General features: G+C 52.1%; 1 protein-coding gene across 1 annotated transcript in view; it reads left to right on the top strand.

Moving 5' to 3' along the window:
* Window positions 1–18147, top strand: part of LMO1 (LIM domain only 1) — a gene marked incomplete at both ends in the record, with an annotated part of 34664 nt that extends 16517 nt beyond the window's left edge. The window contains 3 exons of the mRNA XM_084246895.1: window positions 13382–13595; window positions 16314–16439; window positions 18042–18147. Coding sequence (XP_084103021.1) covers window positions 13382–13595; window positions 16314–16439; window positions 18042–18147 — 446 coding nt within the window. The remainder of the gene's footprint in view (window positions 1–13381; window positions 13596–16313; window positions 16440–18041) is intronic.
* Between the last annotated feature and the right edge of the window lie 8570 nt (window positions 18148–26717).

Below are 26717 nucleotides of genomic sequence, written 5' to 3'. Positions count from 1 at the left end.
AGCTGGGTGGCTTCCTGCTGGGCACGGTCTGTGTTAAGAGGAGCTAGCCCTAGGGCTGACCGGGAAAGTGACACTCCAGGGCGGTCTCAGCATTCTGCAGCCTGGGGCACCAGAAATCAGGAGTTTCCAGGGCTCTCATGAAAGTTCTCCAGTCTAGAAGAGTTGGTGGACAGACCCTGCTGGTGCCCCCAGCTCTCACCCCCAGTCTGATCTGCAGATTCCTGGGAGGGGTGGGAGCTGCAAGACTGCTTTAGTTAGCCGGAGTGGTAATAAAACACTTTGAATTTATTGTGACATTTGGATTTAATTAAAAAGTACACACTTAGGGAAGTAGAACATAATGGGGAGAGAGGCAGGGTGGCTTTTCCCCTCCTTTCTTCCCCAAACTAATTAGCGTTGTATTTTAAATTGTTTATGTGCCGCTAATCATCGTAATAAATCATTTATACTGAAAAAGACACGCTCGGCTGTACCCGCCGCGCGGGTTCCGCTCGCCGGGCTCTATCGCGAACAAATTGATCTGGAAGTGAATTTATTAACCACTGGGGAAGAAATCATTAGTGCTTTCTCTAAACATTCCCCAGGTACGCTTTATTGCTGCAGTTTATGCTGTAACTAAAAGGAGCATTACCCAGGCCCATGTTGTAATTTCCTTGCAGAGCCGGCAACCCACTCCCAAGCTGGGGCGTGGGAGGGGTTGGGGAGTCCCTGTCTCCTCACTCATGTGTGGTCTGGTAATCCCCGCCCACCCCCAGTGCTCCTCATTCTGGAAGGGGATTCCTGTGAGGTTTTTGTGGGGCTCAAGGCCTCGGCTACCCCTTCTATTACCCCTCAGCTGAAAAGTGGTTTTTAGTCGCCTGTGTTTATGTCTTAGGAGTGTGGCTTAGCGTTGGGAGGTCATCTTTGGGGTTGGGCTGTGGTGTAAATCGAGGTTAGAGAGACTTGTCATGGACTAACTTCCCCACCCAGAGACGGGGAAGCCATCGGCGGTGGGCTGATCATATGCTTGGAGGAACAAATGTGTCTGAACAGGGACGAAGGCAGGAGCGGGGGCATCATACCTGGAGCTGCCAGGAGAATGCCCTGCTGGCCCAAGCCTTCCAAGGCCCTCCTAGTTTGAGCTCTGGGGTTTCCTCCAGCTTAGCTGACTAGTCTGTTCTGCTCATGCCCCTGAGGAGGCATGCTGCCCTGTGTACCTCTGTCCTTTTCACGATGCTAGGCCCAGAACATTGCTTAGTGCTCCCCTTGTGCTCTGACAGGTGACAGAGAGCATGATTGTCAGCTGCATGGCTGCAGAAGCCAGGCCTTGGGTAATGTAGCCTGTGACCACACCAGCTCTCCCAGCAGCCGGGCTGCCCTGCTGACTCACCCCAGCGTGCGACCGTCTTCCCCTTTGCACTGGGGGACTTCAGATCACTCGCTTCACAGCGCCTGCACCCCAGGACACTCACAGCAGGCTTTCTCCCAGCAGGTTTCTGGAAGGGAAGTACACTTTTAAACCAGTGATCTTTGCCCCGGGAACTCATGACTGGTCTAGGATACAAATTCTTGTCTGTTTGACTCCAAAATTTCATATTTGAAACAGGCTTCATCCAGTGGAGTTTCCTCACCCAGGGGTGAGAGGGGATCTGGTCCAGGTCTGCCTAAAGGAGGGCTGGAGCAGCCGCCATGGCCTGGACAAGAAGCCGCAAAACAGCACCTCAGCAGGCACCAAGCTGCCTCTATCAGCAAGAGCCCAGGGGCTCTGTCCCTGCAGCTCTGGGGCCAGGGTGCTGGAGTCTCTCCTAGGCCCCTTGCCCTCTCTTCTCTCATCTCACCATGGCTAGCAGATGGGCTCGGGCTGCTTCAAGAAGGAAGCAAGACCCAGCAGCTGGCTAGGCCGCGCCTGCCTGGAGGGTCCCCTCCTTGCATCTGGAGAACACATTTAAAAGTTTGAATTCAAAATTGATTTTGAAGAGCCCTAATCTCCGATCCCCTGGCGCTCACGGTGTGTCTGCAGCTCCTGCCAGACTCTCGTTTTCTGGTTCAGCGCGTTGGTGCTCACGTCCCTGATGCTGTGAAATTGAGACTCGTCTGAGAGTCTGTGCCCTCCTCCTCCTCTGTGGAGATTGCAGGCCCCTTGGGAGCCCTGTTTCATTAGATGGGTGACGCGGGCTTTGAGAATGCCCAGGGAGCTGCCGAGATGCTGTCTGGGGAATGCAGCTTCCAGATGCTTCCCTGCTGGTTTCTCAGTCGTGTGGGCCCTGCAGCCCAGGGTGGAATGGGGCTTGAAGGAGGCTACAGATAAAGGCCTGGGCTTGGAGTTTTTCTGAAAAAAACTTCAGGGACTTCTTCCTCCCACTGGTCCCCAGTGAGGTCCGGGACAGATGGGAGGAAGGAGTAGCCATGTCTGTAAGTCAAAGAGGACCCTCAGATGGGGAGCTGGGAGGCTGGGTCTGTGCAGGGGCAAGGAGGGGTGCCTTGGACACAGCTGCAAATGGCAAGACTGGGCTACTGGGGTTATGCAGGTACCTGAGCTGTGGGGCTGCTCCCCCAGACTCCCTGAGGGTTAGGATGGAGTATTTACACACAGGGGAACATGCAGGGGGCTTCATTACTTGTGGGTCTGCTGGGTCTGAAGGACAGGATTGCTGTCTCTCTAAGGGGTAACAGTTTTATATTTGCACAAGAGCTGTCATTTCTCACCTGGAGCCTTGACTGAACCTCTCAAAAATCTAGATGGTGGCCTAGGACCCGAGGCACCACCACCATGTGATTTGCCCTGTTTTGTCATGTCACACAGCTACAGGTACCTAGGAGTGTGTGGCACAGGGGCAGCAGGCTCGATTAAAGCTTCCATCTCTGGGGAGACTGCCCATCTGCATCAGCCCACTCTGGCCAGCAGATTGTTGCCACTAATATCTGGACAGATTCTACTCAGTCTCCTCACTCATGAATGGAACTGATGGTTGAAAAGTGACTACTATGGGGCTCAGTGCTAGGGACACAATAGTGAGCAGATAATACCTCCACCCCCGTAGGCCTTCATGAGCCTTATATTCTTATAAGAGAGAGCAATTATTTTTCTTAAGTAAAATCAGAAAAGTAAAAATTACAAATTGTGACAAAAGTTCAGAGGGAAATGACTGGGAAATCACTTAAATAAGGAAATTAAGAGGTCAAGGAAGTCTTCTCTCAGATGGCATTTACACTGAAACCCAAGATGAGAAGGTGCCTGTCACACGAGGAGGCAGGGGAGGGTGTTCTGAGAAGCAGGGACATGTGCAAAGTCCCTGAGGCAGGAGGGAGACCTGGAGTGTGGCCAGGGCACCATCTGGGAGGGGCCGGGACCACGTGAGGATACTTACGCTTGCTGAAGAGAGGGGGTGTTTTTCTCAGCCCATTGGAAGGTATGGAAAGCTTTCCAGCTGAGCAGTGATCTGACTACTTCATTCTGAAAGATTTTTCCAGCTGTAGTGTGAAGAGTGGATCTTAGGTACTGGCCACAGAAGCTGGTGGGTGTTTGTGCTGATTGTGGGGTGCAAGAGGATGGTGGCTCTGGAAGTGGAGAGAAGCAGGTGGGCTGGGGAGCAGGAATTAGCAGAGAGAAGGGGTAAGGATGAAGAGGACTCATTTTCTGGCCTGAGCACCTGGTTGATGATGGCTGTTAGCGCCTGGGTGTAACCGTACAGGGGCCAGGTTTGGGAAAGGGATCTAGAGTCCTGTTTGGGGCTAAAAGTTTTAAGATAGGTCTGGAACTTTATAGAGATAAGCACAGAATTGGGGGAGAAGGCCTACACACTGCCGCTAACTGTGCATTAACTTCAACATTAGTCCCCGTGACAAACACCAAAGGGCACATGCAACCTCTGATGTTTCTAAGTGCCTCTCCCTGAAGCACCACAGAAGATGATACGTGGCTGTGACAACAGATTCCGTTTGCGCCTGTTCCAGTGTCTCTCAATGCAGAACCATCCTGCTCACCAATACATGTTCTCAGCAGGGTTCCCTAAAGCTCTTGCCTGACACTGAGCTATGCTGGCCTTGGCTTCCCTCAACAGCAAGGCCCCTTGAGGTGTGTGAGGAAACTCCTCAGCCCCTTCATCTGCAAACGCTTAAAGGTCACTGCAGGTTTATGCGTTAGGGCGTACCCGACCTGAGGGCACTGCCTCCACCCAAGCACACAGCAAGAATTCCTTCTGGGAAACAGCACTGGGGACCAGGGCCCAGTCTTGCTTGGCTATATCCTTGCACGGGGTTCCTGAGGGTCTTCTTTTGGCAAAGTCCATGTTGGGTCCAGGCAAAAGTTCACTTTCCCCCTTGCTTAGGAAAAATGTTGATGTGGTGCCACCTCTGGCCACAGGGGAGAGCAGGACACGGTGGCACTTGGTGGCCAGCCATCTGGCTCTGAAGCTGCATGTGGCCACTTAATGGGCTCACTGTTGGGCAGGTTGTGTGATTTCCCTGACCTCAGGGTAGTGGTGGTGATGAGAGCTAATATGTGTAAAGCATCTGGCACATAGTAGGCCTTCAAAAAGGGGTGCTTTCATGTGGTTGAACATGACTACGGTGGTGTTTGGGGACACAACTGGACAAGGCTTTACTTTGGCCTTCCCTACTGTGGTAGATTGTGGAGACCAGGAAGAACTTGGCACGTTTTAGAGAAGGCAGTCATTGCTGGATCTCCCCTTTAGCTTTCTCACCCCAGACAGGCCCCTCCACAGGAGCTCTTCCCCAGGACCTACTCCCTCACCCCCTCATTCACATACAAGCACCCACCACTATTGTGACTCTGGGTCTGGAGCCACTGTTTTATCCTCACAACTTGGTGCTCCCTCAAGGACATGTGCCGTCTCAAGGCTTCTTTGTCCCTCTCTTCCCAGGGCTGCAATGCAAGCTCCTTAGCTCTGCCTTAAAAAGACCCTCTTCCCCTCTGCTCAGCCCTTGCACCTTCTTTGTCCTTGTTTCTGGTCCAAATCCCCTATTGGCCCCACCCAGAAGCCCTTTTGAGGACCCATATCAGCCATGGTTTCTGAAGCACCAGTAGGTGAGTGGAAAAACAGCCCATGACCCTCCAGAGCATGGGCACAGTGCCCAGCCCGGGTGGACCTTTCCTGGTCTGAGCCCCCTCCTCACCCTATGACATCATCTTGCATCCAGATGCACAGGGGAACCCAGTGCTGCCCAGTGAGCCTTCCTCACCCAGGCTGCACAAGAGGTTATGGCCACATGCTGGGTAAGAGCCTGAACTCCTGAGTCTGATGGGCTGGGACTCCAGTCCTTTGCCCTGCCACCTGCACCTTATACCCTTGGTTAAGGGCTTGAACCTCTCTGGGCCTCGCTTTCCTCATCTGTTACATGGGGAATCATTTAGTATCTCAGCGTTAATATGAGGATTCACTGAGGTAACAGCTGAGGTGAGTGTAGATAAATTTTAGGTTGTATGCAGAGTCAAAGTCTTCGCTGAGATGTCCATCTTAGTTCTTTTTAAAATTTTAGGTATGAGATATATGTAGTAAAATGCGTAAGTCTCAAATATTCAGTCCAATGAATTTTTACATGTGTAAGTATCCATTCAAACACCACCCAAGTCAATATAGGGCATTTCCAGGACTTCAGAGGTTTCCTCGTGCTTGCTGCCAATTGACAATATACCCATTATTCTGATATCACCATAGATCAGTTTTACCTATTTGAGAATTACATGTAAGTAGAATTATACACTATGTACCTTTTTGTGTTTGGCTTCTTTCACTCAACATTATGCTGTGTGATTCATCCATGTTGTGTATTTCAGTGAGTTTGTTCTTTTTCATTGCTATATATTATTCCATTGTGTGAATATACTATAATTTATTATTCATTTTACTGTTGATGAACATTTGTGTTATTTTCAGTATGGGACTGTTTTGAAGAAATGTCTATGGATATCCTTGTACATCTCCTTTGGTGGATGTAAGCTCTCATTTCTGTTGAGCAAACACCTAGGAATAGAATTGTTTGGGTCATAAGATCTTTTCTATTTTCTTCGCTGACTTTTTTAGTTTAATGGATTAAACATTGTTATTAGTACTTCATATCCATTACCTAATTTAACCTTAAAAATAATTCTTTAGACTGTCCCCATTCAGCAAGTGAATAAATGCCAGAATTTGAGTTGGGGCTGTCTCTGGAGGACTCCCTAGCCTTGGTATCTATACTACCTGCATCTCTAAGTCAAAGGTGCCAGTCTCTCCATTGAGCTGACCACCACCTCATGAGCTGAGCCCCGATCTCCCTCCCTCTGCCCCAGTAGGGTGTTGGAAGGCCCAAGAGTCAGCCTCTCTCCCTCATTTAACCCAATAAGCACGCCCTGCAGATGGGTGCACACAGGGGGCAGTAATGAGTGTGCTCTAGGTGACTGTAGCCACACGTTTCAACAGTTGTTCTCGTTGGCTTTTGATTCCAAATGAGTAGGAAATGCTATTAGTTCAGGCCTCGCCTGCCACATGGCAAGGCCCTGGGATAGGAGTGCAGTGAGACGAGAAATTGTGGAGATAAAACTGGTGTGAAATGGAGGCCTTCTCACAAGGCTGGATGTGTCCATGTGAAATGAAGTTACTTCTGAGAAAACGAGATTTAAAGAGATTCTGCAGAATTAGATTACACTTTCAAATTTCCTTATTAAACGGGATTGATGCCGGGGAGGGGTGGCTGGCTGGCTCTGCTTGCGATCCTGCTCTGCATTTCTGGGCCCGGGTGTAAGCCCAGGTGGGTCTGAGCACCTAGCTGGTGAAAGGGACCCAGACCCCAAAGGCCACTGACCCTGCCACCTCCACTCCCCTAGCAACTGAAGTGTGTGTGATGGTCGTGGGGCTGATTTTCTGGATAATTTACAGTGTTCCATGTGGCTCATGGGCACAACCTAGGGGCTCACACTCCTCCATTTCCTTGGGGAAGTATTGGGGGCAGAGCACCAGGCCTCTTGTGGCCTTTTACTCAGACTGGAACTTGATTTTGAGCTATGACCTACTTCTTGGAAACACAGTTTTCTAAAAGTATAAACATGCCTGTGGCTGCTCCTGCATATGTGTGCATCTGTGCAAGGGTGTGTGTTCACAGGAACACCATGCATGTGTGTGCCTAGATGCATGGGTGTGTATTTTTGTTCTATTTACTGATAACCTGTTATTTGCTCGTTCTGTTCTGGGCACTGAAATAAAAGTGTCATGGGGTGAACAAAAGACACAGCCCCACACTCGTGGACCGAGGTACTATTAGGTGTTCACATGTAAGTATTTCTGTGCTGCTGTGTGTTTTCGCACTTGTGTCCTGCATCTGTGTACCTTGTGCATCTTCTGGTCTCTGCCATGTCTCCCACCTGGGTCGGTCTGCTAGACCTCAGAGGTTAGCAGCACACAGCCCAGCACCATAGCAGATGGGCCAGTGCTTGCGCCCAGAGGACAGGCTGGGTATGAACCCCCGCACTGTGACTCATGAGAAGCCATAACCTTTCTTATGCCTCAGTTTTTCCATTGTTGAAATGGGAACAGCCATGCTACTTGATCTCCTAAGGCAATCGTGTTCTGCCCCTCTGGGTGCCACACTCTTGCTGTGGCTTCATGGGCATAACCGTAGTCTCTCCTCACTATACTCAGCACTGCTGAGTGTTTAGGCAGTGTTATCTCCCTGGGAATTGCTGTTAGCCCTGGGAAAGCCCAGCCCCAGGCTTCCACCTGCCCCAGAGGAGGGGAGGGGTGCCCATGGTGAGGAGGGAGAACCCCATAACTGCACTTGGCAGCTGTGTTGTGCCATGTGGGTGCTGCTTTGGCACCAAGGCCCATGGAGAGGTTACAAGAAACCACAAGGCTGGCCCTGCCTGTGTCCCCTAGTCTGTCCCCAGAGCAGCCAGAGAGACTTTCCTGAGATGTCACCCCCTGAGCTACCAAAGCAACCCCTTCCCATTTGACTGTTCACTGACACAGCCCTCCAGACAGAAGGGTGGCCTCCCTCTGCACACATTTCAGTGACTGCTAGACAGTCCTTAGGGTAATGCTGGATTCCGGCCAGTTTCTGTGTGACGTTAACCACTGTGGCACATTCAATCAGTTTATCCTCTTCAAAATCAATATCCATCTCTATTTTAGGGACCTGAGCAGGAGCAGTGACTAAGGTGGTCCTTACCCATGTGCTGAATAGGGTCACACTCATCAGAAACAACTCCTGACAGCCAGGTGCAGTTCGTCCTCAGCACTTCACATAGATGAACTTGACTTGTCACGGTCACTTCAGGAGAGGCTAACTACTTTCATACCCATTTACAGGCAGGAATAGTGAGGCATAAAGCAGGTAAAATCATATAGAGGTGTCAGGCAATCTTAAATCGAAAGATATTCCATAAAAGAATGGGCCTGTGTTCTGCAAAAAGGCCAGTGTCTTAAAAAAACACACAGTCTTAGGAATTCTTCCAGATTTCAGTAGACCAAATTGACAGCTGAATGCATTGCACAAATCCATATTTTTATTTTGCCATAAAAGATATCATTGGGGGAACTGGTGAAATCTGAATGAGGCCTACAGACTAGATAATAGTATTATGTCAGCAATAATTGCTGGTTTTGAATTTGTACTGTGGTTATATGATGGAATGGCCTTGCTTTTAAAAAATACACACCAGCTTGGTTAGGGATAGAAAGGGCTCATATCTGAAACCACACTTGAATGAGTCAGGAAAAAATTACAAACAGGTAGGTAGATAGCTATGGAAAGATAAAGTGAATATGGTTTAAGGTGTTTTATTTAGGGAATCTGGTTGAAGGGAATACAGTTCTTTCTATTCTTGCAACTTTTCTGAACATTTGAAATTATGTCAGGATTAAAACTTAAAGGAAAAAACAAACATCAGAGCAGGAGGTATCCTGAGGTGCATGTTAATAACACTCCCAGATGCTGTGCTCTGCCTCCTGGGTGCCACACTCTTGCTGTGGCTTCATGGGCATAACCGTAGTCTCTCCTCACTACACTGTCTGGAGAAGCTATCATGGCCCCATTTCACAGATGCAAGTCAGGAAGGTAAAGGAATTTGCTCCAGGTCCCACAGTGACTTGGAGTTCCCAGACTGGAAAGTAGGCTCTCTGAGTTCAAGGTCTGTGCTCTTTTTTTTTAAAATTTATTTATTTATGCATACAAGAACTGGGGTACAGGCCAGGTGTGGGGAGGATTCACCATAGACAGAGTGGGGAGCAGAACAGGCAGACTGACAAAATACACTGCTGAGGGGAGCAGCAGGCGAGCCAGGAGAGGTCTGCTGCGCCATGTGGGTAGCTCCCTGGCTGGCCAGGGATTGAACTTGTGCTGTAGAGGCTGTAGATAGCTTCATAGTGCTGTGCCATTAAGGAGGCCCAAGGTCTGTGCTCTTAGCTTCAACCCCATTGGCGACTCTGACCTTCAGGGGAGTGTAGAATGGTCTGGCCCAGGCATTTCTTCCTGGGGCAGTGACGGAGTGAAGACCTTGGGGCAGAAGCAAAGAAGATCCATTTTCAGGATGAAAAGAGATATTATTCTAGAATTCTGCAGGGAGAAGACCCAGTGTGCCAAGCAGGACATTCTGGCATATGGGAGGGCCTTCAAATGCCAGGTAGCGTTGCCAGTGGTGGCCACCATGGCTGCTAGCAGGGGAGCCCCAGGGCATAGCCTGGAGTGACCTGGGATTGGGTGGGGCATTCTCTGCAGGAGGAATGACCTTAGAGGAGCACCTTGGGAGATGACTGGAGACCTTTGCAGCCAGGCCCAGCCCGCTGTCCAAGGTGGAGGGATTGGTGGTACCAGGAGCTAGCAGGCTTGGCAGTTTGGGGCACTCCATGAGCTGTGTTTAGGGGCAGCCTGGCCAGATAGGTGAGCAGGAATTGCTGAGGACTGGGTCTAACCTGGCAGGTCACCCTGGGGTGTTGTGTGAGGAGGAGGATTTCTCTTCTGGCTGCGGGGAGGATGTGGGAAGAGCTGAGTGACCTCTGGCAGTCCCTCCCAGTCACTGGGGCTGTCTGGCTTTTCCCCAGATTAAAGAGCTGAGGGTAAGTGTCTGGCAGTGGGATGAGTCAGACTGAGAGGCTGCCTCCTTCCACTGTCAGCCAGCCCTGGGGAGAGGTGGGCTCGGGGTTTGGCCTACTTCCCCTCAAATGTCATCCCCCAATACCCTGAGATTTGGGTGGGGAAACACATGGGTTAGTAAACTGGTTTATTTTGCTGGGTCCTGTGTGTGCCTCTGAGCTACTTCCTGTGTGTGCATGTAGGTGCAAACATCACCTATTGTAAAATATCACTGTTTTCATGGGTGAGTAGTAATTACTGGGTAATGCTTTAAAACCTTTCCTGAAGGAGCGCAAAGCTGGTTTTTTTTTCTAAAGTCAGGAGTACATTAAAAGGATTACCATGTAGATTTGATTTTTAGATAACACTAAAATGGATCCCAAATGGACTTCAGCAAGGGGATGCTATCTCCTTAATGGAAAGTGCATGGCCCGAGGCTCAGCTCCCAGAGCCAGCCAAGGGAGGGAGGGAGAGAAGAGGTGTCTGCAGGGGCAGACTAGCAGGCTGAGTGGGGGGCTGGGGAGACAAGGCAGAGAGGGACAGCCTGGACCCTCGGGGGAGCATCTCACTCCGTTTGGGTAGCAAAAATCCATAGATGTCACCTCAAGGCCCCTGTACCTCCCTACAGGTTTTCAAGCCTCCTGGACTAGCCCAGTGAGAGCACACATAGTGGGGGTGCTCTGTAAAGAAGGGAGGGGTGAGTCAGATTTCACCTGGACCTCAGCCTTTCCAGGCAGTGAAAGATCAAGGTCCCGCAGATGCTCGGGGGCCTTCCAGTTAGGCTGGCCGTGGTGCTTCATGTTTCGGTGGACGTCAGACCCTGGCAGATACTTGGCTCTTGTGGGCTCACCAGGGCCCAGGAAGCAGAGTTGAGTGCCCTAGAGCCGGGGGTCAGAGCCTTATAGAGCCCTGCATGTGCCAGGTCCAGCCCCGGCACAGGCAGGGAGCTAGACAGTGTAGCCTCATTCCTCATGGCCTCAGGGGCCCTGTAGTGCCAGGTCCCCTTGGTGGTGGAATTGGGGCCAGTGCTGCAGTTCACATGCAGGCCAGCCTGTTCCAGGAGCAAGCCAGATAGAAGATGGAGCAAACAGATGCTCCTCGTGCTGGGGTCCCCCTTCATTTGAGGTGTAACTTAACAGGCCAGGTATATCTCCTAAGTATGGATTTTACACACACACACACACACACACACACACACACACACACCACCCTCCCATCCCCCCATTGACAGCAAAGGATAACTACTGAGAGTACAGGACAGCTGGGAAGGGAACGGGCATGCTGCTAGCCCAGGTGAGCAATGAGGAATCAGCCTTGGGGGTGCTAGGCTAGAGGCCAGGCCTGAGATTTTCCAAGTTGGTATTTCTATGCATAGCTGCGCTGACTAGCTGTTCCTCCAGGGGCCCCTGGTACAATAGTCCCTACCTTGGGAGTCCCCGGACCTCCCCACAAACCAGGTCCTTAGACTAGGCCTTAGCTCCCAGGATGCCTGCTCCCCAGCTGGCCTCTGCAGCCTTCTCAGCAGTCTCTGACCACACTGGCCCATACAGAGGAGACATGGGCAAGACTGAGAACAGCCATCCTGAGCCCTACCACTCTCTCAGACCAATTAACCTTTAGAGCTGCATTAAGGAAATTAGGCGGCATATTTCCCAGCTGCAGATGGGTCCTGTGGGGCTAAGGAGGGAGAAAGGAGAGAGCCCCCTGCAGTCGACACCTCCTCCTTGCCCTCACTTGCCCTCCTGCTCTTAGGTTTTGAGGGGTACCCTGGCCAAGGGTCACCCCCTCTCTAAGAAAAATCTGAGAGGCAGTGAGGTTGAGAAAGCACACAGGAGGGAAGGCTCCACACCCAGGGCCAGCCTGATAGGTCACTGACGTGACCCCTGGGGCTGCCTGGGCCTCAGTTGCCCTGTCCATAAAATGAGAGCATTTGCCTGGAAACCCGCTAACCTGACACCTGTGCATTCTGAGACTGAGGCTCCTTGGTGGCTGGTTTCCCCTGAGGAAGGGTGACCCCAGGAAGAGGGAGAGAAAGGGAAGGCAAGTATCCAAGCAGCTGAGACTCGGGGCTGGGGACAGTGGGGATGGAAACCCTAGGGGGGTCTCATGCGAGAGGATGAGAGCTGAACCCAGAGTCCAAGAACATAAGGGGAACTTTCGAGAGGATGGGGCCAGGAGGACAGACTTCAGGGGCTTGTTGGAAAGTCAAGCAGGAAGAAAGGGGTGAACTTTCCAGAGTTGGCCTCTCTTATCAACCCAGGTTCCCCTCCAGGAGGAGCTCTCAGATTGGGGCTTCTGAGACTTGCTGCATTCCCTTCCAAGCCAGGTCTCCCCAACACTCGAGTCTCAGGGTTCCACATGGACACTCAGGCTCATGGAGGACGTCTGCCCCAACATCTCTGCAATTGTCCTTCCCTGTGGTCACTCCCGTGTCACTGGGGCTGGGGACAAGGAACCTGTGCTGCTGTGCACACGCCTCTGCACTGGGCCTTGTCCGCATGGGTGCATGTGAGTGCACCCGCCTGACAGGAGGCCTGTCCCTCCCTGCGTGAACACCATGTTGAGTGCCCTTTGTACTAGGTACCTGGTCATGTCAGGAAGCTTGCAGGGGCCTGAAGGAAGGCCAGTGGCTCAGAGACTCTTATCCTGAAGGGATGAGCAATGGTCCTGAAGCTCTGAGCCTCCTCTCCCTCAGGTCGGGGCAGGCGGTTTGAGTCTAGCTGGAAGCACTGCCGAGGAGCACCCCAGTTTGGCCAGGCCTCACCACCTTCTGCCCGTACCTGCAGGGGCTCCAGAGCTGGCTTCCACTGGGGCTGTCACGGGGGTGTCACACTGCCTTTGACACTTCCTTGGCGCTGCATGAATAGACTGAGAGATTGGAAGCCTGGCTCTTAGGCCCAAATGGTCAAACGCACACACAATGTGAGAAAGTCTTGAGGTGGAGGAAGGGTCCTGGAGCTCTAGGGGACCTCAAGCCTCTTATGAGACTCTGCTTTAAGGCTGCTAAGAGAGTCAGGGATGCTGGCTGCACAAGGAGGCCTTTGGGCCCACCGTGGACTGGACCATGTCAGAGGGTGTGACCGGATGGGCAAGGAGGGGAGTGGGCAGGTCTCCAGGTGACATATGCCCTGCTGCGGAGCACACTTGGGCTCCCCAAGTTTGCCTACAGCCTCTTGAGGGTCCTTCACAGGGCAGGGGAACAGACTGTGGCAGGCAGTGCGAAGAATATCACCCAGGAGGCTACTGGGGAGGAAGTGGGGTCTCCTGGGAACACCCCGAGGCCCAGAGCTGCAAGGCCCAACTGGCTTCCTTCTGTCTATCTCCTGTCCGTCTGCAGGTGTGCCGATGCTCTCCGTCCAGCCCAAAGGCAAGCAAAAGGGCTGTGCGGGCTGCAACCGCAAGATCAAGGACCGTTACCTGCTGAAGGCGCTGGACAAGTACTGGCACGAGGACTGCCTCAAGTGTGCCTGCTGCGACTGCCGCCTGGGCGAGGTGGGCTCCACCCTGTACACCAAGGCCAACCTCATCCTGTGCCGGCGCGACTACCTGAGGTAGGCCACCTCCACCTGCTGTCAGAAAGCCCCTTCCTCCAAGGTCCAGCCTCAGCCTGCTGGGACTCTAGACCCAGCTGTGCGCATGGCCTGTGTGTCCGTTCACCCCCTGCCCTTGCCCAAAGATGCCCACAGAGCCCCTGAGGCCAGGGGGCTTTAATATCATGCCTTTAATACCTTGGACTCGTTGCCCAGCATGGGTCCTGGCCAGGCTTCCTGACAGCACCAACTGGCTCTGCCCCGGCCTCCGCAAGGTACTTCTGACTGCCCCTGTCCCTGCAGTCTGGGAAGGGATACTTAGGGAGCCTCCAGGAGCAGGTGGGGAAACTCAGACTTCCTGTGCCCTTCCTGCTTGAAGTCTCCCTTCCCACCTCTCCCCCTTTCCAGGAGGGTCCTGGGATTAGGCCTCTGGTGTCTGGGGAGCCTGGCAAGTAGCCAGAACCTGGGAGAAGGTCTGCTTCTAGAGCTTCAAGGTCTGGGTTGAATGTGATCTGAGCCTTTGGCTTCTAACCTCCGAGCCTCAGTTTACTGTTCTGTGAAGTGGTGAAAAAAATAACCCTCTGGCCGTGTGTTCCTCAGTGCTCGAGCCTACCTCCCCCATAGCCTGGATGGCAGTCCCTGGGGCTGCCTCCCCAATAAACCCTCCCTTAGGCCATTCATGACATCAGCAAGGTTGGAAGGAGGCCACAGAGCAGGGGCCTTGGCTGAAGCCCAGCATCTGCATTTGGCTTGCACGCAGTCTGCTGGGTGGTGACCGGCCTTGGGGGGAGGAAGCCCATCGCGTTAATTAATAGGGCAGGCAGGGCAAGGGTTTTGTGGGGCTCCCTCTGCTCAGGTCTGGGCATGTTGGGGATAGGGTTATCAGAGGAGGCTCCTCTATTTTCCTGAAGAACCTAAGATTTATGTGCTGTTCCTTGTCTTTTAGCTTTTGCCTTTTGCAGGGGTTTTCTTAAAGCGGAGCAGTAAGCCGGGATCTGTGAGTCAGAGCTCCTGGCTGGGGTGAAGGAGAGTGGCTGAGGCCAGGGAAAGGGGCTAAGGAAGGATGCTCCTGGGAAGTCACCCCTCAGTGACCTGGAAAGGGCCCCTAAGTCTAGAGATTTGGGACATCACCTGGGGGCAACCAGACTAAGGGGAGGTGGTAGACACAGGACCCAGAGAGGGAGGACAGGGTGCAGGATGGGCTTGTCAGCAGAGCAAAGCACCCCCACACATTCTGGGCCCTGGCAGCTACTAGAGCCTGAAGGTATTTTCCTGGGCTCTGGCAGAGGCCAAGGCATGACTCTGTGGCCAGATAGGCCAGTGGGCCAGGTAGGGTGGGGCTTCCTTGAGCTGCTCAACCTCAGAGGAAAACTATCCAGAGCCCACTCTGTAGCCATGGCTCATTGGACTGGGCGAGAAAGCCCCTGTTGCAGGCAGATGCTGTGGCCCAGCCTTTGTCTGCCTTAATCTGAGCCACCAGGCAGCTCAGGCTGATGAATAATGGAACCAAGCTCATCTGCAGGCGCCTGAGCTTGAGCTGGACAAATCAGGGATTAGAGGGGCCTCCTGCTTGCCTCTCAGCTCCCTTGCTGCATATGGGGCTTGCTCTGTCAGTGTGCAGAAAAGAAATGAGGAGGAGCCTGGCTGGCTCAGACCATTGGAACATCCAGCCAAGAACTGGCCTGCATGTGGAGGGACTGAGCGCCCTGGGCCTCCGCCTGGTTTTGCAACCAGAAGCTAAGAGGAGGAGTCTCTGACTCAGAGGCATTAGGCCAGATGTGCCTGGAGCTCCCTTTTGGTATAGGCCTGTTTAAGAAACATCTTTGAACAAGACCATCTAATTCCGCACCCTCATTTTAAAGAAGGATAAACAGGGCCTCCCCGGTGGCGCAGCGGTTGAGCGCTGGGTTGCGAAGCTGCCCGCGGCCTCGGAGGCGCCGGTTCGATCCCCGGCTACTCCCCGGCCACCGGAGGAGGGTCCCACATGGCGCGCAGACCTCTCCTGCCGCCCGCTGCTCCCCTCAGCAGTGTGCTTCGGTCCTTCTGCCTGCTCTGCTCCCCGCTCTGGCTCTGGTGAATTCTCTCACCCTCCCGCGCTTCTGACTGTACCCGGTGCTTGTATAAATAAATAAATAAATCTTTAAAAAGAAAAAAAAAATAAAGAAGGATAAACAGACCCAGGGAAAGGAAAAAGGGACAGGCAAGAGTAAAATGATCCCTTCTGAGGACTGTTGTCAGGACGTGATGAGTTGATCTTGGTAAAACCCTTCGAATAGCATCTGGCACATGGAACACACAATAGAGGTGTCTCCTAAGTGAGTTGTGATGGGGAATTTGCAAAAGTTTTCACAAGTCTGTGAAAGATTTTTCAGTTCCTTTTTACAGTTAAAATAAAGGAGGCTCAGAGATACTTGACTGAGGACATACAGCCTGTAATGGGTGAACTGTGTCTAAATTCAGGCTAGTGAGTCTGGAGTCCTGCTCAAGGTCCAGCCTCGTGGGCCCCTGAGGGGCCTCAGTGGGAGCCTGTCAGCCCAGCCCCAAGCCCCTACCCTGCCCTCCCTGGATGAATGTGCTGATTCTCAGAAACCTGAGCTCCAGGCTGACTAGACGCCCCTCCCTCCTTGTTCAGGCCATAGAGGTGAGGGTATGTGGATCCCTGGGTGGAGACAGCTCCCCTGTTCGACCGCCTCTGGCTCTCTGGCTGGCCCCTGAACCTTCTGCACCTTCCATTCCCAGGCTCTTTGGCACCACAGGAAACTGTGCCGCCTGCAGCAAGCTGATCCCGGCCTTCGAGATGGTGATGCGGGCCCGGGACAATGTGTACCACCTCGACTGCTTTGCCTGCCAGCTGTGCAACCAGAGGTGAGTGCTGGACTGGTAGTAGACCTAGTACATACACCAGGCCCCAGCTGATGCCTGCTGGGATGGGTCTGGATTGCAGTAGAGGCGTGCAGTCCAAAGTGGGTTCTGTGTGTTTATGCGGCTGTGTGTGCATGTGGCCGTGAGCATGCCCATGGAAATGTGTGCTTGGTGTAAGCCTCAGCCCTGGGGCTAGCCCTGTGTGTGCAGTCCAGTACTGCATGTGCGTGTGCATGGGTGCATCCTGCTTGAATGGAAAGGATGTGCAGGGGCTTCTTGTGCATGCACAGTGTGAAAACGTCATGCATGTGTGCATAGTTAGATTGCTCAGCCATACTACCATTATGTGTTTTTAAATGTCACGTCCACATGTATGTATGATGGAATCAATAGGCACACGCACATGTGCTTCCAAGCATCCATGTACAATGGGCGTGTGTTGCTGTGTGAGCATGACCAGCGTGCATGTTCATGTGTATTTGAAATGTGTGTGTACAGTGTTCTGTATGTATGCCTTATGCCCTGCATATGTGCATGCACACGCATGTACCTTCTAGCAAGAAGGGAATCCCAGACCTGCAGGGCAAGATCCCTTCAGGTAAAGGCCATTTACTGCTCACCCCACTCCTGTGATTCTGGTTCCAGCTCAGCCTCCCTTTGAGGTCTACTCTGTGCTCCAATCCTTTGTCCACCCCCAGGTATCCAACAAACCAGAACCTTCCTGGGTGGAGGCCTAGCACCCGTAGGCAGGACCTATCTCAGGGGCCCCCAGGTCAGGAAAGAGCTCATACAACAGTGTGCCTGGAGGGTGAGGTCCAGAGAGATCTGCAGGGCCCAGGTCAGCCTAGGGCCGGGGTCAGACTCACTGCTTGGGGGGCTCAGTGAAGTTGCAGTGCCACCTGGTGGTGGGACTGGGCTCTGCTGGGACTGGGCTTGTGACCCTGGGGTCCTTCTGAAGACCTCAACTGACTGGGGACTTTTGGGGAGAAAGGGCTGAATCCTCTAACACTTGAGAAAGACTGGAAGGCGGGGCCAAATCTGGCTTTGCGTAGGATGGAAAATGGGTCATCTCCTCCTGGAAAGATGCTCCGGGAAGCCCCAGGTTCTCTTTAGAGGAAGAGGCCTGCCACCGCGCCGTCCTCTTCACGAGGGGAAGGAAAGAGTGCGGTGGAAAAATCAACCATTTTATCCTTCCTTCATCCCCGTCTCTCCTCTGTCCATCTCTTTTCTCTTCGTCTTCTGTTTCGCTGTCCTCTCTCTTTTCCTTCTCTTGGACTGAGGTGAATTATTCCTAAATCTTCCTACCAACCCTATTCCTCCACTGGAGACCAGACGATGGAAGGCCCATGGCCCAGGCTTGTCTGTCTGTCTCTCTGTCCTTCACCCTAAGGTGCAGGGTCTGGTCAAGGGCTCTGCTGACCCAGGGTGATCAGCCAGATTTACTATGGGACTTTTGGGGGATTCCCTCTGGAAAATTCAAGGAGAAAACACCCCAGGACCTCACTTCTCCCATGTCTACCTCTGGAACCAGTCTGGGTCCTGTCTGGAGCCCACGCTACCCACTGGGACCCTCCATGGCCTCTCTCTCCTGCTTGGATTTTCCAGATTTTGTGTGGGAGACAAATTCTTCCTGAAGAACAACATGATCTTGTGTCAGATGGACTATGAGGAGGGGCAGCTCAATGGCACCTTTGAATCCCAAGTTCAGTAACGCCCGCCTGGCGCCTGGCCTCCAGGCTCATCTGTCCATCTGTCCGTCTGCCCGCCGCCCACTCGCCCAGCTGGCCAGCCACTCTCCTGCTGCGTCAGAACTCCTCCGTCCTCAATGGGAGGGGCGGCCTTTCCTCGCCGCGCCTGTCTGTGTGTGACCCCTCCTGGGGCCGGGCTGGGCCTGTACAGTCTGTCTTCTGTATATAAATGGGAACATTTATTTTATGAGAAATGTAATGCGATTTTATTACTGGCGTGGATTAAACTTATGAATGTTTCCGGGGAGGTTGCTCTGCGTTGATCACATGACTGACACAGACTTGGGGCCCTTCCCTCTGCTGGAAGTGGGGCGGGGGCCTCCCTTCTAACCAGGTGGGGTGGGGGTGCATGAAGCAGGGCATGGGCTCCAGTGTGTGTTGTTGCTGGATGGTGGGGGGCTCAAGTTGCTTGAGGAGGAAGAAGATGGAGCGAAGTGGACGACTCCGAGCATCTCTACCCAGAGGTGGGAACTGTGGCGGCCTCCCCTTTCCTGGCTAAACAAGTGCCCTGGCCCTGATCAGGCCCCCAAGATGAAGAGGACCAAGATGAAGCTGCCCTTCCTTGAGTTTCTGTGTGGTATTCCCCCATCAAGATCCCCGGATGGTCCCCTGACACCCCCAGGCCCCAGCCCTGGTCTCCTCCACAGTAGAACCCCAAATCCTGACCCCCTCACATGCGAGTACCATCCTTAATCCCCTCCGCATTTCAGGGTGACAGATAGCATTTGCTGTCTCTGCCCAGAAGCCTGGTCCCAATCTGGGACCCAACTTTCTGCTCTCCTGGGTGAGCCAGAACCATCTTCTTTCACTGTCACTCAGCCCATGCAGACTGAAGACTTTCATTCATTCAGTTAGCAATCCTTAATCCATCCTGTGTTACCCCCATGCACCAGACCCTGGGATGAATCATGGACCAGATACAGTCCATGCCCTTGAGGAGAAGGGAGAAAGCCAAGGGAAGCAATGGATAGAACACAGAAGGGAGAAGCTGGGGCAGGCCAGCTCCCTCCTGTGGACACAGGACCACTGGTCATGAGCTTAAGTCAGAGACAGACAAGTTAATGGATATACAATCAGGCAGATACATGCCCTGGCCAGCTGGAGAAATGGGCTCACAAGCACATGGTGTATAGACAGAGACAGGACAGACAGTCTGTCAGGCATCCAACTCAGGGCAGAAGAGAGTCAAACAGGGCACTTTCTATCCACCTGCTAAGCTGGGCTGCTCACCCTCAGGGCTGCTCACTGGGTCGTGGCTGCAGCTTGGAGCTGAAAACATATCACTGAACCATATTAAAGAGAGGCTCTTTGCATCCGAAGCCTGGACGAGCCAAGGCTGTATGGACACCCGCAGGCCCCTGCTCCTCCTTTCTCAGGAAATGTTCCTGTGCCGGCCACAGCCCAGGGTGGATGGGGCGGCCCATGGCTTCAAGCTCTGTCAGCCGCTGGACAGGGACCTGGCTGCCTGGGTGGGGCTGGGACCTCATGTCCCACTGCCTCAGGCTGCCCCTCCACTTTGGGTTAGGTGGGTGACGACTGGGCATTTATGGGCCCTGGGATGAGTTTTCATCTCCAAGTTGCAGTTTGTGGCCAGTGGCCCCATCTGTGGGATGGGATCGCTAGGGCCAAGGATAATTCTCAACTTTGAGGCATCCACTTACTGTGAAGAAGCTGCACCTGCATGTGTGAAGTGAAAAGGAGCAAAGAGCCAGATTGACTGGCCTCTGTGATGTGAGTCTGAGGTGACTGTGAAACCGGGGACCTGTCTGGTTGTGACCGTGTGAGATTAGGAATGAGTTTGAGGCCTGGAGTCCCTAATGAGGCATTTTCTCACTCAACCTAAAAAAAGCCAATGATTTTCCTGGATTGTGGGAGATTCCCCCAAAGCCAGACCCTGCCTGGTCCCTCAGGTCTAGGGTGACTGTGCCCACCCTAAGGGTTCCAACTCCCAACTTCAGAGTTTGCTGCAGATAAAGTCGTAACACAAGTTAATTACATGGTTATCGAGAGATAACAGAGCCACTCAAATGCAGTTTCTGGGCAATTACAATTGTTTCCAACAGAGTTACCATATTGCAGCCATGAAATAACATGTCATTTTGCAGTAATTATGTAATTAACTTGTCTCACCACTCTAGGTTGCACAACAATTAATTCACTCTCAATGAGATAGACTTAAAGTCAGCAGCCGGGCTTCAAAAGCCCCCAAGAGCTGGCCTTCTAAGAGGATCCCAAACTCATTCTGCCCAAACCAGACCTGGCCAGGGGACTGCCTCAGTGCCACGTGGCCTCGAGCATGCCAAGTCCAGTATTGCTGCCCCATGAGTGCTGTCTCACCATCCTCATCCAGGAAATGGGGGTGATTTGTTTCCCAGAGCAACACGGGGCTCAGGTCTACACGGGGAAGTGTGCCTACATGAGCTGAGGTCATCACCTGGACATCATGAGGCCCTGAGTAGGGTACTCTTCACCCAAAAAGTCCACAGCCTCCTCCAAGAGGCCACACAAGAACCAATAAGGGGGTGTGAGGAGCAGAAGAGAGATCAAGGGCTCTCTGTAGCAGGGCAACTGAGGCAGGGCTACCGTGACTACTGGGTGCCTGGGATGATGCACCTGGATAGTATTGACTACCCCTAGGGGTGGCCCAGGAGAAGCCTGACCTCTCCCCAGCCACGGTGATGGGGACACTTGGCTCAGTATAGGGCATGAATGGGCCTTTCAGGTTTCCTTGGGGCTGTGGTACCACCCGAGGTGGGACTGGGGTGGGGGGGCGCCAGGGAGCACTAAACATGCACTGTTAAGAGGCTGTAGTAACTGGACCCTCAGTCTGGGCGTGAGGTGGTGCAGATAGAGACAGACATTGTAGTGTAGCTATGTGCAAGTCCTCTCTTCCCCCATGGGACCCCATCCTCTCTCCTACTTTCCTTGGTGGCTTGTGTCAGAGATACCCTAACAGTGGGTCTGGGACCCAAGGAGTATGCCACCACTCCTTGGCCTGAAGGGGGACCATGGAGTCACATATGGAAAGAAGTTGGATTCCAGTCTTGACACTGCTGCAGGCCCATCATAAAGTTTCACATGGGTCCTTTCTTCCCCTGGGCCTGCTCTGCGTGGGACATTTAGAGCCACAGGCAGAATCCACAAAAAAATTCCTGCATGGGAAATCTCATCTCTCTATGGAGAAAATGGTTCTCTAAAGCTGTCAGAGATGGTCATGGCCTGACTCAATTACAGGATCACCCATCTGGGAATGCTGCCACCAAGTGAGGGTAGATTCAGAAAAGATGCTCTGTAACTGCAACTGTGCATCATTGTTGCTGAAAAATTCAGTGGGAGAACGCTGTCAGTCTGTCAGTCAATACTTTATGTTAAATCTAAAACTATAATGCCCCAAAATGAATGATGATAGGCTAATACAAAGATGAGTTGGTCTGTAACAATACTTGTTCAAGCCTGGTTTCCTATGAAAAAATTATCAGATGACCCAAACACACACACATACACCTAAAACCCAGAAGAATGCTAATTAACTTGGAACCTCATGAGCAAGTCTCATCTCTACACCTGACCCCTGGGAAGACTTTTTACTGCCTTATCCCAGCAATTGTGGAAGCCTCCTCCCACCAAATATGAGGTTCTCTCAGACTCTTGGTACCTGCAAAATAGATTGTTCTTGGATTCCCTCCTGTTGGGGCCATTTTTTGTGGCCCAGAAACATCCCTCCTACCAGTTGGTCTGTCCTCAGCTTGGCCTCACTTCTCCAATCCTGCCTGCTCCTCAGAGGTCCTGATGGTCTCCAGCCCCGACCAGCCCTTCCCTCTGCACTGGGTTCAGTGATCACATGAAAGTTTCACCTTCTTTTCCACCCTGTGGTTTCCCCTTTCACTTCCTGCACCCCCTTCTTGGAGCGCAGGACATTCTTGCTGGGGCCACTTGTATTTGAGTTAGACACTCACGACCCTCTCCAGGGACTTACCAGGAAGGAGAATGCAGTTGCTGCTGAAAGCATCCGTCAGGGCTGCTGGGGCACAGGCAACAGGAGGGCCTTACTATGAAACTGCTGTAGCAGGACAAAGAAGAGTCTGGAGGTACTGAGGGACTGAGACAGGTTTCAGGCTACCTCTCTTGTTCTAATAGGTCTCTCTGCTGCACTTAGGAAACATGGAGTCTCTTCCCCCCACTGCAGGTCCAAGGACCCTCAAAGTGACCCCCTTCTCCTGCCTCCTTCCCGTCTGTCACCACAGGGCAGGGATCTGAGATGGAACAGTGACCTGAGATAAAGTGAGGAGTAGAGACAGGGAGACATGAGAGAGAAGGGAGGTGGGATAGAGAAGAGAGGGGAAAGGAAGGAGAAGGGGCAGAGAAGAGAGAGTGCTTGAGAGCTCTGAGTGACTAGAGGGAGGTTTACTTCAGACAGAGTAGGCAGGAATGACTTTTTCTTTCCCACTCTTAGCAACCATCCTTTACAAAGGGCTCGCTTTGGGGAAATTGAGGCCCAGAAAGGGAGTGATGGCCAGAAGCACAGTGGAGCCAGTCTGGACTGGGATCCTGGGATCCTTGGATCCTTGGCCTCCATGGCCTCCACCTGAGCCAGGCTCTATCTCCTGCATCTCCAGTCTTGCATTCCAGCCTCAGCTCCTGCTCAGGCGCACAGGATGGGGGCCAAGGAGGGAAGCACCACGAAGCCCTAACACCTGCTCAGTGCTCTCTTCCTTTATTTTCCAGGTTAATAAGAAATAGTCCCTTAGGATGGCGTAGGGGTTAAGTTTCAGCACTATCATGCTATCACTGCTGTGGCCTGAGCTACCCACACATGGCACAGCAGACCTCTCCTGTCTCACCCAATGCTCCCCTCAGCAGTGTATTTCAGTAGACCCACTTGTTCTGCTCCCCACTCTGTCTCTGGTGAATCCTCTCATCCCACACTCCTCTGGCCTACACCCCAGTTCTTCTATGCATAAATAAATAAAAATAAATACTGAAAAAAGAGACATATTCCTTAAAATATCAAAATCTGGGCTTGAGTTCTTGGCTGCCATCATTGGTCTCCTGCCACATAATGCCACTTCATTGGGACACTTTGGCTGGATCTGTGGCTTCTGGGGATTCTAGCCTGATTGTTCTGGAATTACTGTCCTACACAGTGGATACATCAAGAAAGTAGGTTTCTCTGCAGACTCCGCATGACCAGTTTTCCAGGGGAAAAAAGGATTTGCTATAACAGCAGGAACTGGCGATGCCCAGAAGGTCACAGAACAATGGATCTGGCGTGGAGGTGCTCCCTTCCATTTCTCTAAATCTCACTGCCTTCAGCCCAGCTGTCTGTTCTGACGGGATTAGGTTGAGGCTCAGCTTCCAGGCTCCTGGTGGACTTTGCTGCCTTCTGGGGTCGTTGGGGCGGGGGGCAAGCCCAGAGGGGCTCTGTATCACAGGGTCAAGGTGGAGGGGCACCTGTCTGTTGCCTACAACATGCCCCATCAGCTGCCCGCAGAGGAAGGGTTGCTGTGTCAGACTCCATGGTTCCTCTTTCCTGCTTCATCCTGGCATTTCAACTAGGGTTATGGATTTCCAGAATCTGGCCCAGAGTAGAGCCCGCTCTTCTAGGTTGGGACCACCATCCACCCCTAGCTTCTCACAGGGAAAGAAGGAGGGGGACTTTTCATAAAGCGTTGAGGTGGGCACAGTTTCTGTGGGACTCAGAGGACATTGGTCCCTCTTCACAATTTTCCATGGGTTGATTCCCCTCAGCTGGCATTGACTGTCCTTCACCCTCTTCCCCTGCACCTGCTGCCTTCTTTAGGACCCATTTGAAACTAATACCTATGCTCATTAAGTGGACCTTTCTGCTGCTCCCCTGCTTTCATTAAAGACAAGAGAGTTAATTATCAGTCCATTGTAGGCCCCGCTATAGGCCATTTTAGAGCTGACACAGTCCTTAAAATGATTTTTAAAATTCCCATTTTCCTGCAATTAGCCCCATTCAGGCTAATTACCACATACTCCCATCTGTAGAAGGACCCTGCTCCTCGCCCTCCTTCCCAGCCCTACCACAGGCAGTGGCTCCCACAGAAGCCTTTCTAGCCTGCTGGAAAGGGAGGCAGAAGCATCAGAGGCTCTTAGCTCTCCAGCCAAGTCTTCCCAGTGAGTTCAGGAAGGCAGAGCCTGGAGAAGATTGGGGAGGTCAGGCCTAGGCTGGAATTGGACAGAGAGATGTTGAGGAGGCGGGAGAATGAGAAAACCTGCCCTGAATGGTGACCACCAGCCTCTCTGTGGCCTCAGCATGGCAGAACTCCCCTAAGTCCAAAGCTTGAACACACCCAAGGGAACACAACCAGAGCAGGGGCACCAAACTGCCTGGAGCTCTCCATGGTCCTGAAGTTCCTGAGCCCGCACCCTTTTGCTCATAAACAGATGCAGAATGTAAGGGGTGATGGAGACATCTCCAAATACTATGTGGGGCCTTCTGGGTGGAAAATCTGAGCTCCCCACCTTAAGAAACAGATCACTTCCAAAAAAGGAGTTCCCTGCTCAGGCCTCTCTGACTCCGGGAAATGATGCCAATACTGCCCTTCACTGTGACCCTGGTCTTCTTCCCCTCTGCCTCCTGCCTGGGTCCTGCAAGGTGGAAAAGCCAAATTAAAAAATTAAACTGTCTAAAAAGGGATGATTTTAATTTATATATATATATATATCTTTCATTTAAAATATATTGTTTTAGATAGTATTTTTATTTAAATCATAGAGTGGTACCCTAACATTTTTTTTTTTTTTTTTTGGTGGGACCCTCGCCGGTGGCCGGGGATTGAACTGGTGCTGCAGAGGCTGCGGGAAGCCTCGCAACCCAGCGCTCAACCACTGTGCCACCAGGAGAGGCCCGGTACCCTAACAATTTTTAACTTCTAGGGCCTCCAACTTGGACTCCCAACTCTATATGGCTCTGCTCCCCATGGGGGCTGTGCTACTGTAAAGGCCGGACTGGGCACAGTGCAGGTTTTCTGATCCCATGCAGACCGGGTAAAGGAGTCAGAGTCCTCAGTAGTTTTGCAGGTTTTTTATTTGGGGTTCACCAGGCATATGGCAGGCAGGGGTGCTGGCTGGGGTCTGGGAGGCTGGCAGGCCTCCCAGCCCCCAGCAAGTCTTTACTCTATCTGGGCTCTCTGGCGTTCGTTCTACTGCTTCTACTGCTGCTCCTTCAGCTTCTGCTTCGGCTTCTACTGCTGCTCCTGCTGCTGCTGCTGCTGCTGGCGTCCCCCCGTGACGCCGCCCTTAAAAGCACAGTCTTAGCTCAGCTGAATCCCATCTACCTATGCCCACACCCTATTCCAGGTGCCCGCCATCAGGCATGCATTCAGGACTAGGATCCATCATCTATCCTGATGGCGGAAGGGCAGAAAAGCCTGACATTTTCTTTACCCTACAGCTACATAATCCTTGAGGTTTCTTTCTCTCCCTCATTCTGAGAGTCCTTCAATGACATGTTGTGGTGGGCTGTCACTGCACCTCTCTTCCCAGCCCCACCAGTAGATGCACACCAATGTTTATTCTTGTTGAAGTAGGAATATGAAAAAAAGATGTGGCACTGTCTATTTTTTTGGGGGTCCCAGGGCCTCTGCAGTGCAAACCTTGGGCTCTGCTCGGGTCAAGCAGGGGTCAGATTCTACCTTCTGCCACTGATTTTGTCTCAGCTGACTCTCATCATCAACAGCCCTTTGAAGAGTGAGATACCATACTCTAATGCCCCTTCATTCACACTACCTTCCAGCTTTGCCTTCTGATTTTGTAGAAAAACAGTAATAGATTAAAGAAAAAACTCCACAGAGAAGAATGGGCATAGATTCCAGAGTGCCACAAAGATATGTTCCAGGCACCTGACACCATCTTGGTGGTGACCAGATCCCCATTACACTCTGGTTGTCTTCATCCCCAAGGGGAATACTCACATTTTCACCTATCCACTTGGGTCATCAGTAGCCCCTTTATCCAGCAAAATAATGTGTTTGGGCCCAAGAGACTTTAGAGAGAGGATAGGAAGGGTTTCTTGTTCCCCACAGGAAATCTCCATTCCCTCTGGGAACTTATCCATCCAATAGTGTGAGTGACAAATCTCTATAATACAAATGCTTCAGCATATTACAGCCCTGTCACCCCTATTGCTATATTGTGCCTCACAACCTCCTTGCAAATACACAGGTTAATATCCCATTTTACATGTAAGGAAATAAAATGCACTGGAAGGTAAATGGTGGTGCAGAGGAGGAAAGAGAAGTCAGCTCTTCCACATCTTGGGGCAAGGTACCTGCTCTGTGGTACCTCAAGTATACACCACTACTATCAGCAATACATGGTGAGAGTGAATGAGTGAGTATTATGTTGTGAGAACTCTGAGAAGGAGGTGGCCCATGTGGCACAAAATATCTTCCAGGCAGATACTGAACTCCTTCATGTAGAAAGAATAGTTAGAGATATGAGAAAAGGCCTACAGGTACAAGGGTCGGACTGGAATCTTGATTGATTGAAATAGAAGAGGAGACAT

The sequence above is a fragment of the Talpa europaea genome (assembly GCF_964194135.1).
Source record: "Talpa europaea genome assembly, chromosome: 1".
Classification (NCBI taxonomy): Eukaryota; Metazoa; Chordata; class Mammalia; order Eulipotyphla; family Talpidae; genus Talpa; species Talpa europaea.
This window is presented reverse-complemented; position numbering and strand designations above follow the sequence as displayed.